We start from the raw sequence: 12,523 nt of genomic DNA, 5'->3' as shown, positions 1-12,523 counted from the left end.
TGAGGTATTGTTTGTGTTTTCCCTTTCAGGATCACTCCACTTGCTACAGTGACTGCTTTTTCTACTACGAAAAGGAAAACCGGAGTTTGCACTACGATTTCCGCAACCTCAGCAGTGTGGGTTCACTCATGAATGGCCCCAGCTTCACCTCCAAAGGAACCAAATACTTCCATTTCTTCAATATCAGTTTATGTGGGCATGAGGTGAGTTCCAGGTGGGATGGATCTGTACTCAAGTTTTAAAATATGTTCTGGGTTAAATGACCAATGACATCTCATTGGCAATCAACCACTAATGCCAGGTATGGAGATTTCTTTGAAATCATATTGACAGCCTTCTTTATGAGTACAGTCTCACCTGGTTATTAGATTGTCAAGGAGCCATATTCAGTCAGCTAAACTCCAAGCCTTATAGGTATGGCATAAATACATTGAGTCCCTCCCTCTCCTTCTCTCTTCCTGAAAGTGAGAAGGGATAAAAGTGGTTAAGGGTGTTGCTCTCATTTTTTAAAATATAGGCAGGGTATTGTGGTTTGAGAAAACATTGTTTTAGGATTCCCTAGGTATAGAAAACACACACACACACACACACACAGAGAGAGAGAGAGAGAGAGAGAGAGAGAGAGAGAGAGAGAGAGAGAGAGAGATGTATGTGGGGAATAACAGTGCATATAAGTTGTGGGGGCTGAAAAATCCTGTGCTAGGCTGTCTAGAAGTGGGACACATTGTTGGGATGCTACTAGTGGGGCTGAACCCAAGTCCAAAAGCTTCAGAATAAGAGGCAGCTGAAAACTGAGAACTGTTGCTATAAGTCCCGGGGTCCCAACGTCAGAGAACCTGAAGTTCTAATGTCTATGGCAAGAGGAGAGTGTGGGCAGGCTCAGTAAGAAGGAATTTTTTGCCTCTGCCTTTTTGTTCTATGTGGGTCCAGCCAGTTGAATGGCACATGCTCATTTTCAAGGTAGATCATCCCCTCCCTCAGGCATCCAGCTCTCATGTCGGTCTCCTATGAAAGACCCTTGCAACACTCCCCCAAATTTGTGTTTCTCCATTGCTCAGTATCCCTTAATCTGACTCTGCTGGCTTATAACTTGAATTCTGGTTATGTTTTTAATAAGGGGGAAAAACTACCAGGAATATTTCTGTCCAAATTCAAAAGGAGACATACAGGGTCAAATGTTAATTGATAAGATAGCCTCTCCTGATGGTGGGGTTTGTTAGCTGCGATGGAAGAAGTAGAACTTTGTTACTGTTCAGGGGATTTAATCAGTGTGTATGCCATATTTTCACTGATGTGTGAGACTGTAGTTTGTTGGGGGTAGGGGAGAATGCACAGTATCCATACCACTAACAGAGGCAAATGTGTAATAAAGCATTTCTCCCATATCCTTTTTGTATTGATTGCTATATGTACAGTCATAATCATTATGGGTGCTGTGACAAACTTGTTAAAATTAAATGAAAAAAGATCTAGCTACCATAGAAGTCTTTAAATAAGATATTTATAAATTGCGTTTTCTGAGTGTGCTTGCTAACTTTTGTCAACTTGACAAATGTTTGAGTCATTTAGGAAGAGGGACTCTCAAGTGAAAAAAATACCTCTATAAGAATGGACTTCGGGAGCCCATTCCACATAGAGGGACACTCTCTCAGCTTAGACACATGGGGGAGGGCCTAAGCCCTGCTCCAAATGATATGTCAGACTTGAAGATCCCCATGGAAGGCCTCACCCTCCCTGGGGAGCAGAAAGGAGATGGAGTAGGTAGGGTGTTAGTGGGGGCCAGGGGAGGAGGGGAGGGAGAGGGAACTGGGATTGACATGTAAAAAAGCTTGTTTGTAATTTAAATAATAGAAAAAGAAGATTGGCCAATAGGCAAGTCTGTCAATCATTAATGGTTGATTTAGGAGAGCTCAGCCTAGAGTGGGTGGTGTTGGTTGCATAAAGAAGCAGGCTGAGCAAGCCATGGGGAGCAATCCAGTAAGCAGCACCTCTCTATGGCTTCTGTTTCGGCTCCTGCTTCTAGGTAACTGATCTGCTTGAGTCTTGCCCTGACTTCACTAGAGGATGGGCAAGTTTTAAGATGAAATAAATTCCTCCCCAATTTTTTGGAGGGGCAAGGTGTCTAAGGACCCTAACTAAGACAATGCATGTGTCATAATCTGACTTTATAGGTAGTAATTCAGTACTCACTAGGTTGGTTGGGCAATCATTCACTTAGTAAAAGAAAGCATACCAAATAACTTTATATGAAGTAGTGAATGAGATTAATTCTATTATATATTGTATTTATCAGCTATTGTATTTCTCAATCCCATTTTTGTATTACTATTGTGTGTTCCTTCTATCCTTTTAAATGCCTTCTCTCTCTCTCTCCCTCCCTCTCTCTCTCTATAATGTTATTTATTTCTTTTGGGTGAGTTTACTATGTAACTCAGGGTGGCCTAGCACTCATTTTGTAATCCAGGCTAACCTCAAACTCATGAGAGTGCTGTAGGTATGAACAAGGCTCAACATTTTTATTGTTGTTGTTGTTCTCCTTTGTTCTTTTTTAGACTCTGTAATATCCTCATTTTTTTCCTGAGTACTTTCTCTCAGCTGTTTTCTTGATTACAACAATTTAGTAAAAAATATTTATCCTGTTTTGTGATGAGAAAACCTTGTGGGGGGAGAAATTTTATTCTAGAATTGCTAGTTGCATTAGGAAAGAGAACTATTTACTATTTACATTGTGTGTGTGTGTGTGTGTGTGTGTGTGTGTGTGTGTGTGTGTATACTCTCAGGTCAATAAAATAGCTTTCCAATTTCTTTTACATTTCTTGGTAGAAATTGTAGAGCAAACTATAGATTTTTGTTGTTGTTGTTGTTGTTGTTTTTGCAGTGCCCTGAAGTATATTTAGGCATTATATAAACACAGCCAGCTTCTGATTGAATACAAGTTAACCTCTTGTTGTCTCTCAAATTATTTTGTAAATAGATACACCGCTGTGTCCAAGAGTAGGTTACTAAGACACCTGCAGCGACCAAGAGTCTATAATTCAGATATCCTAGGATGTTATAGCAATATGGCTTTTAGGCCATCTTCAAACATACCCAGACTCATGAAGGAGAAGGGAGAGTTGGGTTTCTTCCTTCATCTACATCTTCATCAGCGGTTTGCTGTATCCCCTGAATGCCTTGTTAAACTATGAAGTGAACATTTCTTAGATGATATTTATTTCCTGGAGTTATATGGTTTTCATCCAAAACAAAAGATGCTTATAGGGAGAGGACCAATGGGTCTAGAATAATCTCATCAACTCCCAGCCTCTACTGAACATTGGAAGCCTGAGCATCACCTAGCACAATTCAATGAGGATCTCTGTGATGAGGAGAAAACAACTCCTCTGATGAAGACTCACAAGCTAACTGAGATTCTGGTTAAAGACCGACTATCTGTGAAACTTCCACTTGTGGCTTTGCTTTCTAGGGAAGAAAGATGGCTCTCTGTACCAACAACATCTCAGACTTTACAGTAAAAGAAGTGGTGACAGGGTCAGATGACTACACTAATTTGATTGGAGCATTTGTATGTCAGTCAACTATTATTCCTTCTGAAAGCAAGGGCTTCCGGGCAGCCTTGTCATCCCAGTCTATTATTCTGGCAGACACATTTTTAGGTGAGTTTCATTTGGTTAATACAAGCATGCATATATTTATTCTTATTTTATGGTAACAATAAATTGTCATCATACTGGTGTTTGCTGCACAAGATTAAAGCCTGCAGACTAATAAACAACCATTTTGAAAAGTGGTTTAAAAAAATACCATGAGAGCGAAGTCTGTTGGTCAATATCAGAGTACAAGAAGATTCTGCATTTCTGTATGGGGTCCTATGTGTTATAATGTTTTATGAGATTATTTGCCTTTATTCAGATTCTTTAGTTTAAGAGGAAAATAATTTTAAATATAAAAATAGGACCAGGGAGATGAATTAAGTGTTTGCTGTACAAGTGTGAGGACCTTGGTTTTGATGCTTAATGTCTTCCTAAAATCTGGCTGTGTGGTTCATGCCTCAAACCCTCGTACTGGTAGAGAAAGGTAAGTCCCTGGGGCTTGATGGCCAGCTAGTTTAGCAGTATGGTTGATATCTAGGTGCATTGAAAGACGATATCAAAGATAAGATAGTGACAGAAGATGCCTGAAGTCAACTTTGGCCTCCTTATGTCTACACGTGGATGTGTGTCCACACGAATGCATACACTGCTCCCACATACAATAAAAATTAAAATTCTTTATAAAACCCCCAAAAGCAAAGAATAGCAAACATATCTGAATTTAAGCCGTGATGTGTACCACTGTGTTTATTGCCTCATCTCACACCAAAAGGCATTCAGTACCAAGGGTGAAAACCTTGAGTTTTGCTCCCTCTGTCTGGGGAAAGTTTTAAGAGGAATCCAGCTCCCTAGTGGTTCTTAGGAATCAAGTTCATTATAAGTGCTGATAGAGCTGGAGTTTGGGCTGTGAGGCCTGATCAGAGAACATTGCTATAGTCTCCAAATGCACTGAGCTTCAAGCTTCGGCACCAAGGTCAGCTACCAGGCTCCTGCTCATTGCCAGAGTTTAATTCTATCACTGTTTTACCTACGTGAGGGGAAAAACCTGTCTGTGTGATTAAGCAAGTTTGGTATTTGTTCCTGGAAAGTATTAGGGCAAAGTTTTCTCTGTTATTTTCCCTTTTCTCGTGGGTGGATTGGGGTTATGGTTTCACTGTCCTGCCCAGCCAGTTGCCTGAATTACAGGTATGAAAGCACCAGGGTTTGTGTAATTAGCATAGAAGATCACAATATTGGGATGTATTTTGAAACATTAGAAACCATCTAAATCACTGTGTATTTCCTATGGATTCTAGGAAAACAACAACAAAATGCCCAGGGTATTGAAATGCACTACTAGATTATATGGCTGAGGCTTTTTTGATTTCTTCTAGAGATGTCAGAAAGTTCCTTGTACTCACCAGGAGTGCCTTAATTTAATATTTCTGAGATGGTTGTCAAAGTAAAAGTATTTTGTACTCAAATATACAGACACTATGTAAACCTAGATGCCCCTGTGGCTTCATAGCTCGTTTGTCAATGTTGTCTAGGAGTCACAGTTGAAGCTGCCTTGCAAAACGTTAATATCAAGGAAGATATGTTCCCAGTGTCACCAAGCCAAATACCAGACGTGCATTTCTTTTATAAGTAAGTGAAGATATTTCTTTCTGTGACTAATTTTTTTTGAATAAAGGTCTCATACATCTGAATCTATAGATTTTGATTCTTATTCTGGGTAATAATTTCCCAGTGGCAAGGAAGAAACATAATGTTGCTTCAGGATGCCTAGCATGGCAGCTCATGTTTAATGGATAATAAAAATGTGGGCATTAAATGGCTTGATAAAAAGTGAGAAACGTGGAATATTTTGTGCATGCACACTCGAGCACACACACACTCGTTGAGGTTGAGCAGTCAGGAGACTTTGGCTCATGGCCTAAGCAGTAATTACTTCTTTTGTACACATCAAAACACCAGCCTGATGTTTTTACATGAGTGAGTCCTGTTTTCTTCAAAACACTTTTGTTTTTAATTGTGATTAGAATTATAGTAATTTTACTAAATGCCTTGATGATAGGCCATCATTTTATCTGGGAAAATTGTCCACTTCAGGTAGCCAGTGAAAGCCAATACACTGAATTTGTGTTAAGTTACAAATTAGTAACCCTTAATACATTTTTGCCTTTTTGTTTGTTCATGGAACAGGAGAGCCATTCTGTACATGGCACTTTTGTCCTGATTATCTGTATCATATTTGATCTTTAATCTAGTACCTGCTTTATAATAGGTCTTCTACAGCTACCACATCTTGTATTAATGGACGATCGACTGCTGTGAAAATGCGGTGTAATCCCTTGAGATCTGGTGCAGGTGTGATTTCAGTCCCCAGGTATTCACTTTTGCTATGCAGTCATTTAATGTTGAATTTATTTTTTAGAAGCAAAGCTGTCTGGAATATTACTCTTAACACATATTCCTATGGAAATAAAACAGAAACAGAACAAAAGAACCAGTACATTTGTTGTAGGGATGTCAGGGCATGGTTTAAATGAACAGGTTCTTGTCACCATCTCTACCTTCCAGAAAGTCTCTTTAATGACATCCTCTTGTCCCTTGTGCCTTCAGTGTATGATTTTCTTCAAAATGATTTAGGCAACAAGCAACTAATTACGCTGTTTATATTTTTGTATTTCTTTCCACTGTTTATCATTTTCCTTTAATTGGCTAGGGGAAGTCCTGGTTCTTAGAAATAGATCAACAATTAACTGCCTGGGTGTTATGTCCCTGGACTCAGTAATCTAACCTCTCTCTGAGTCATGATTTTTTTCTTTGAAAATGAATGAGGTCTTGAAGACAATTTCAGATCCATTTTCAAGCTCAGTTTTCTGAATTATCAAGGCAAATATGACCTGTAGAACACAATGCAGAATATTCAACTGATTGACATTGAGGAGCCAGCTCTCTTGTGGTCTGTATTCGATAGTTGCTGTTAAGTTTTGGCGGGAATACTAGAACCTAATTCCTAGGCACCAAAACTATTAATTTGAACACAGCCTACTTTTCCCACAAGGAACATTTATGTGTCTCAGTATTTTCAATGCATTGCTCAGGGTGTTTAATATTGTTAAGAATTAAATGACCCTTCTATTATAGTTTGCTTAGCAATTTTCTACTCAACTCAAAATCACATATTTTAAAAAGAAAATGATTTTTTTGTAACCTTACTTGAGAGATTTTAAAACCTTCTATTTATTTCACATGTAGATTGTAGAACATTGTTATATACCTTAAACTACTGTGGATTCTAGCAATAATCACATCAGTAACAGTAATTTTGGCTTCTTTGGGGATATACAGGCACACTAGCCTTTGCTTCTCAACAGCTACATCTCTTGGTTTGCATAGCTCTGCCAGTTAGTTATTTTTTCCACCTGTTTAAGGTGAGGTGAGGGAAGAATGTGACGAGAAAACAGAGGATAAAGGGACAGAGAGAGATGGATGCTCTTGGGCTTCAGGGCATCCTACTGTCACCTCCCAGCTGCAGTCACCACAGCAAAGTAGAGAAAGATACATGCAATGATTCCAGAAACAACAGCATGTCTCTTCACTTGACTGTTCTGCTGGGTAGTTTTGCATGCGTTCTGGTGCTCATTATATTGACTATAACCCTCATGAGTCCTTTTGCAGATTTTATGACCAAGATCTGTGGGTCTGGCCTGAGAATCCATCTGGGTGGCTTTAACATCCCCTCCTTAAGCAGATGGTGCCCTAAAGACCAGGCGTGGCCTATGGAAAATAAATCATTTTCTGGCTCTGCCAGGGTACATTTTTCATGTCTTACCATAAATAAACCATAGCCTCATGGGGTTAAAGGTTGGATCTCAGGAGGATGTGAAGTTTCTCTTTACCTCTGGCAAGCTTTACCTCTAAGGAAACTGTACTGTGTTCACCAGGAATTCTCAGAATTGCCTGCAGCAGAAACCTTAGAATATCTATTGTTAAACCTGATTTCAGAGTCTCTGTGTGTTGAGCACTGGAGTAGTTCTAAAAATAGAAAGCAACTGCAAAGCATAATAAAATCACAGGACTGTTTCTGTTGATGTCCCTGGCATAGGCTTTCCTTGGCTCTGCATTCCAGAGACAGGTTCTCTGTTGTTGTTGTTGTTTGCATCTTGGTCTTCTGAAAAGTTAATTAAAACATAATATTGATGGCAGAGTACTTCACACAGATCTTGATAAAAATTCATTTGTAGTTGTGATGCACACAAAGGCAGACAGCCTGTGGCTCTAGGGAGTTATGGAGTCCCAGTCACTCATGTGCTGACCTTCAATTTTCTATTGAATGAATTTCTCATTCAGGCACCAGGGGGAGCACAAGGACCAGAACAGGAAAAATAGCAGCTTGTCCTCAAATTAGGTTTATTTTATTATGTATGGGGCTAAATAAAGATTTTGACTAACAGGTTTCTCAGACCACTTTTGAGGAAGACTTACTTTACATCTCTTTGGAATCTTTAAAATCTCCCAGGAAAAGAAGCTAACCAGACACCTGGTCTTGAAATGCCTCTTGCTGACCAGGAAATCTCAGAGTGAGTCCTTGACAGTGGTGCCACATCAGGAATTATTCTTGGCCAAACTGGCAAAAGTGACTTCTGTATTCGTAATGTCACCTGGGCCTGTGAATTTTGGTGGTCAGGAAAACTTCCTGAAGGCCCTCAGCTACTATGAGGTGAAAAGTCTGGACAGGGAGAAGCAGGAAGTGTGTTTTCTGCTATGTGTGGACTTGAGAGGGAACACGTCACCCAGACTTCAGTTTCTTCTGTGATTAGAAACTTCCACCTGTCTGCTTGATCTGGCAAATGCATATGAGTCCTTATGGGAGATTAAAATGACAATGTAGTGTAGTGCTGGGGCAGATAAACTCTGACAGCCTCAGGTGACTTCTGAGTCTTTTTTTAATGAAGTTTGCTTCTTGGGTATAGAGTAAATTACTTCTACAAGGGCCTGCTAATAGCTTTAAATAAATCTACATAGATGAGCCCACTGGCTGGCTTCTTAAACCTCAAGTCAAAGCTTTTGTTAGGGATAATGTATACCTAAGCACTGCATCTGAGAACTGCCCTTCCAAAGGCCAGAGAAAGTTGAGTCAATAAAAGGATTCAACAGGCATATGTTCTTAGAAAGCAAGAAAGCAGGACTTGATAGCAGTCTGTTGTGATCTGGAAGGTCCTGGAGTTAAACCGGTTCACTTCCCCAAGCAGGAAGTGTTGAGCCTGAGTTTGTGTAGCTCCTGAGCATCACACGTGGGATGGAAAAACCTCCTAATGGCTCTTGTTCTTTCATGACAAAATGCCTTTTCAAAATGCTACCCTCCTTCAATCTCTCATAAGGGATCTGCCAGGAAGCACAGTAAATAAAGGGGCAAACAGCAGATTTATCCAAGGGCACAGCAGCAGACCTACAGGTTACTGGTGCTCTCTTTTAACCGAATTGCTTTCTTCAAACATTCATCATTAATGTTCATGTGAAAGGGTCTCCATCTCTCTCTTTCCTTCCTCCCAGTTTATGAACATACTCAACTGCTTGAGGTATTTATCAGTCAGTCTAAAATTGTTTTGTGAAATCCTCTTACGGAATCCAAATTTATTTCATTATCAAGATGGCCTCTGAAGATATTGCATCTCTCTACAAGAATGCTTCCCAGTTCTGTCCCGATAGTGTTGGAGATTTGTGCCACAGGCTCAAATTTAGTCTTTATATCAAAGCCATCAGGTTTATTGCACCGTAATGCAGTTGTTGAGACACCAAGGAAGATGTATTATTGTCAAAAAAAATCTATCCACTTGAAATTAAGAATCAGAACCAGAGATAGACTAAATGAGTTCCTTATTGTTTCCCTCTGATTCTTTACAAGATAATAGATATCCAAATTTGAAAAGTAAGATAACACAAAAGATTAAGGCCAAATATGTTCCTAGAACAGAAATGTGCTGATGCATCTAAAAGCTTTATGAACATTTGAAAATACTAAAAACGAAATTGATGAAAAATGGGAAAACTTTAATGCAGTCTTGCCAGAAATGGTACAATTCAAACATGAATATGCCATCTTGAGAGATGGACATAATCACATCACAAAACATTGCTACATTTTCAGAACAATTTTGAAATAGGGATAATAAAACTGAGTTTTTCCCACTAAGGAAAACAATCTATAGAGAAGAGAAACAAAGGAGTAAGTTAATTAGTGTGTCCATGGTCTTGAACAGACACTAACTTATGATAATTATTCTAGGATGAATTCTTTAGGAGAGTACTTGAAGGTATGCTTTTGTATCTTGTAATCTAAGAATCGCAGGTGAAAAATATTCTGTTTGAATTCAGTTGGCTAGGTCTGAGAGTTTGTATTCCCTAAATTCATATGCTAAAATAGCATTACAATGTTAAATGCCAGCCTGAGGCTAATAGATAGCAGTAGCTTTGAGAGTTGGTTAGGTTGCAGGGTTCTGAGAACATGAATGAAATAGGTATTCTTATAAGGGTACCCCAAAGAGCTAGCTAGCACCTTATGCCATGTGAGGACATACTGTAAGACAGCAATGTCTGTGAAACAGGGCAAGCCCTCACTCAGAAGTACTGTAAGCTTAGCCTTCCTAGCCTCTGCAAATCAAAAAAATTAATTTATTGTTTTTTAAAGTTAGTTCACTTTTGCTATAATGGACCACATAGTGTAAGACATAGTCATATACAATCACACTTCCCCTATAAAAAATAAATGAGGAAAGATACCATGTTATGGTATCCAACACAAGAGGGCTTTCTCCAAAATTTCAAGTTCTACAACTTGAAAGGCTGTTTCAGGAGTTGCCAAGGAATTGACAGCAGCAGGCCAGATGACAGCCTGTGTACTCCGTTGTGCTTCATAGAGAAGGCTTGATTAAAACTGTGATACTCGCTTTATACCAAAGAATAAAATTGGGTGCCACACATAGTAAAGAGTGAAAAGAGTTACAGAGTTGGTTCCAATTCTAACTGCATTTAACCTAAGTGTATCCTTAGAAAAGTCAATTCTAGCAATGGGAGGTTGTGGATCACTGCAGTGTTTTGTTTGACACAGTGACAGCCTTATAAATGACATCAGTGTCTAGATTCTTTTTCTGCAGTTTATGTAGTTCATTCGGTTCTCCAGAAATTGACTCACACGGCTAATAGTCTTAAATGTTTGTGGTACTTTAAGCTTGTGGAGTTTGCTCTCTCTTTTTGTGTATTATAACTGTCCAGTGAAGACAGGGTGGCACAGTTTCAACTTTGACAAATTACAAAAAAATGAGGCAGGGGAAGGAGCAAAAATTGTCATTTTAAAGTTCAGTTTAAATTATAGCTTGAGTTATCACCAGTTTTTTGTAACTTTCATTTTCTCCATGTTTTGTTAACATTGTGGGCTTGTTAAAAATAAGATCAGCTGTTAGATGTGTATTCCTTTTTGTATTTATATTTTAGGATGTCTTAGATATAGTTAATCAAGAACACAAACATTTTGCTGTTATCTAGAAAATAGAGTTTTGAATTATATATAGAGACAGGCATGTGAGTGTAATGGAGACATTTGTGGCTCTTAGTGAGCTTGCCTCAGGGAAGTAGAGTGCCACACGATCAACAGTCACCAGTGTTACTCTGATTCTGCAGCTTCTAAGTTCCTTGTTTCATACCCAAGAAGAATATAGAATGGGGGCGGGCAAGGAGTAAGGAGAATGAAAGTGGATTAATAAAGGGAAAGTGTGGGAAAACTCCAAAGAGTTGGGGGTCTCTTATGGACAGAAGAGTACACCAACAGTCCTTGCTGGGATTGGTTATAGGTATCCACAATCCTTATGCATGCTACCTCAGCTCCAATGTGCAACTTGAAAGTTACTCAGCCCTTTATAGGGAAAAGTCATTTGAGCTATGTGAGTAGCTCAAGGTCAACCACAGACTCAGTCTTTGCCAAGGGTTTGTGGGTCATGAAAATATCATTTATAGTTAATGGGGGAGGAGGAGGAAAGATGCAGGAGTAGAGACAAAGAGTACTCCCTTACAAACCTACCAATCTCGGGGAAAAAAAAAGAAACAAAAAACCAAACAAACAAACAAAAAACATCTATCCCATGTCCCGAAAAAGAGGTGAGAAGCCTGCAAAGGATAAGATCACAGCAAACAGCAGGCTGGGAAATACCAGATAAAGTACAGAAATATTGACCATTAGATTTGTAAAGGAAACAGACTCTCCTTGGAGTTCTGGGAAACTCAGTAAAGAAAGTGGAGAATCCCTCTACCCCCATCCCCCAATTCTGGGTCCATAAACAAAAGGAAAATCTCACAAAGAGCAAACATAAATATGGGTAACAGGGACACAGGATGCATGAGGCCAGCAATGGTTAAGCACAAGTGGTGCTGGCCGCCGCACTGCCTGTTATGCTGGGACAAGGTAAGAATGGATCCAAAGAGAAACTTGAATCTAACTGCTCTGCCAGGAAGAGGAGAAAACTCTATAGCTCTACATGCCAAAACCACCCTGCCCCTCCACACTAAGTACAGGTTCACCAAAGAATCGTAGAACCACACATGTAGTCCAGTGGAACCAACCTGAACTGGAACTCAGTAGAACATATACACTCAAATTGATTGGCAGAAAGGCAGCCCAAGCCTTTCGTTAAGACAAGAATATGCAGCTGTCCAGCCCACAGAATGGGAAAAAGATATTCAACAACCCCATATCCCACAGAGGGCTGATCTCCAAAATTCAAAAAGAACTCAAGAAGCTACTTTCCAGACACCAAATAATCCAATTAAAAAGTGGGGTACAGAACTAAATAGAAAATTCTCAATAGAGGAATATAAAATGGCTGAAAGACACATAAGTGCTCAACATTCTTAGTCATCAGGGAAATGCAAATCAAAACAACTCTGAGATA

The 12,523-nt window shown here is 39.3% G+C and overlaps 1 protein-coding gene across 1 annotated transcript in view; it reads left to right on the top strand.

Annotated features, from left to right (window-relative positions):
• The window catches only part of Elapor2 (endosome-lysosome associated apoptosis and autophagy regulator family member 2), a 157,850-nt gene that overhangs the window by 124,757 nt on the left and 20,570 nt on the right, over positions 1-12,523 (top strand). The window contains exons 15-18 of the mRNA XM_027393503.2: positions 30-203; positions 3,467-3,656; positions 5,123-5,219; positions 5,860-5,961. Coding sequence (XP_027249304.2) covers positions 30-203; positions 3,467-3,656; positions 5,123-5,219; positions 5,860-5,961 — 563 coding nt within the window. The remainder of the gene's footprint in view (positions 1-29; positions 204-3,466; positions 3,657-5,122; positions 5,220-5,859; positions 5,962-12,523) is intronic.

Source organism: Cricetulus griseus (assembly GCF_003668045.3).
Source record: "Cricetulus griseus strain 17A/GY chromosome 1 unlocalized genomic scaffold, alternate assembly CriGri-PICRH-1.0 chr1_0, whole genome shotgun sequence".
Classification (NCBI taxonomy): domain Eukaryota; kingdom Metazoa; phylum Chordata; class Mammalia; order Rodentia; family Cricetidae; genus Cricetulus; species Cricetulus griseus.
Note: the sequence above shows the minus strand (reverse complement) of the source record. Positions and strands in the feature narration are given on the sequence as shown.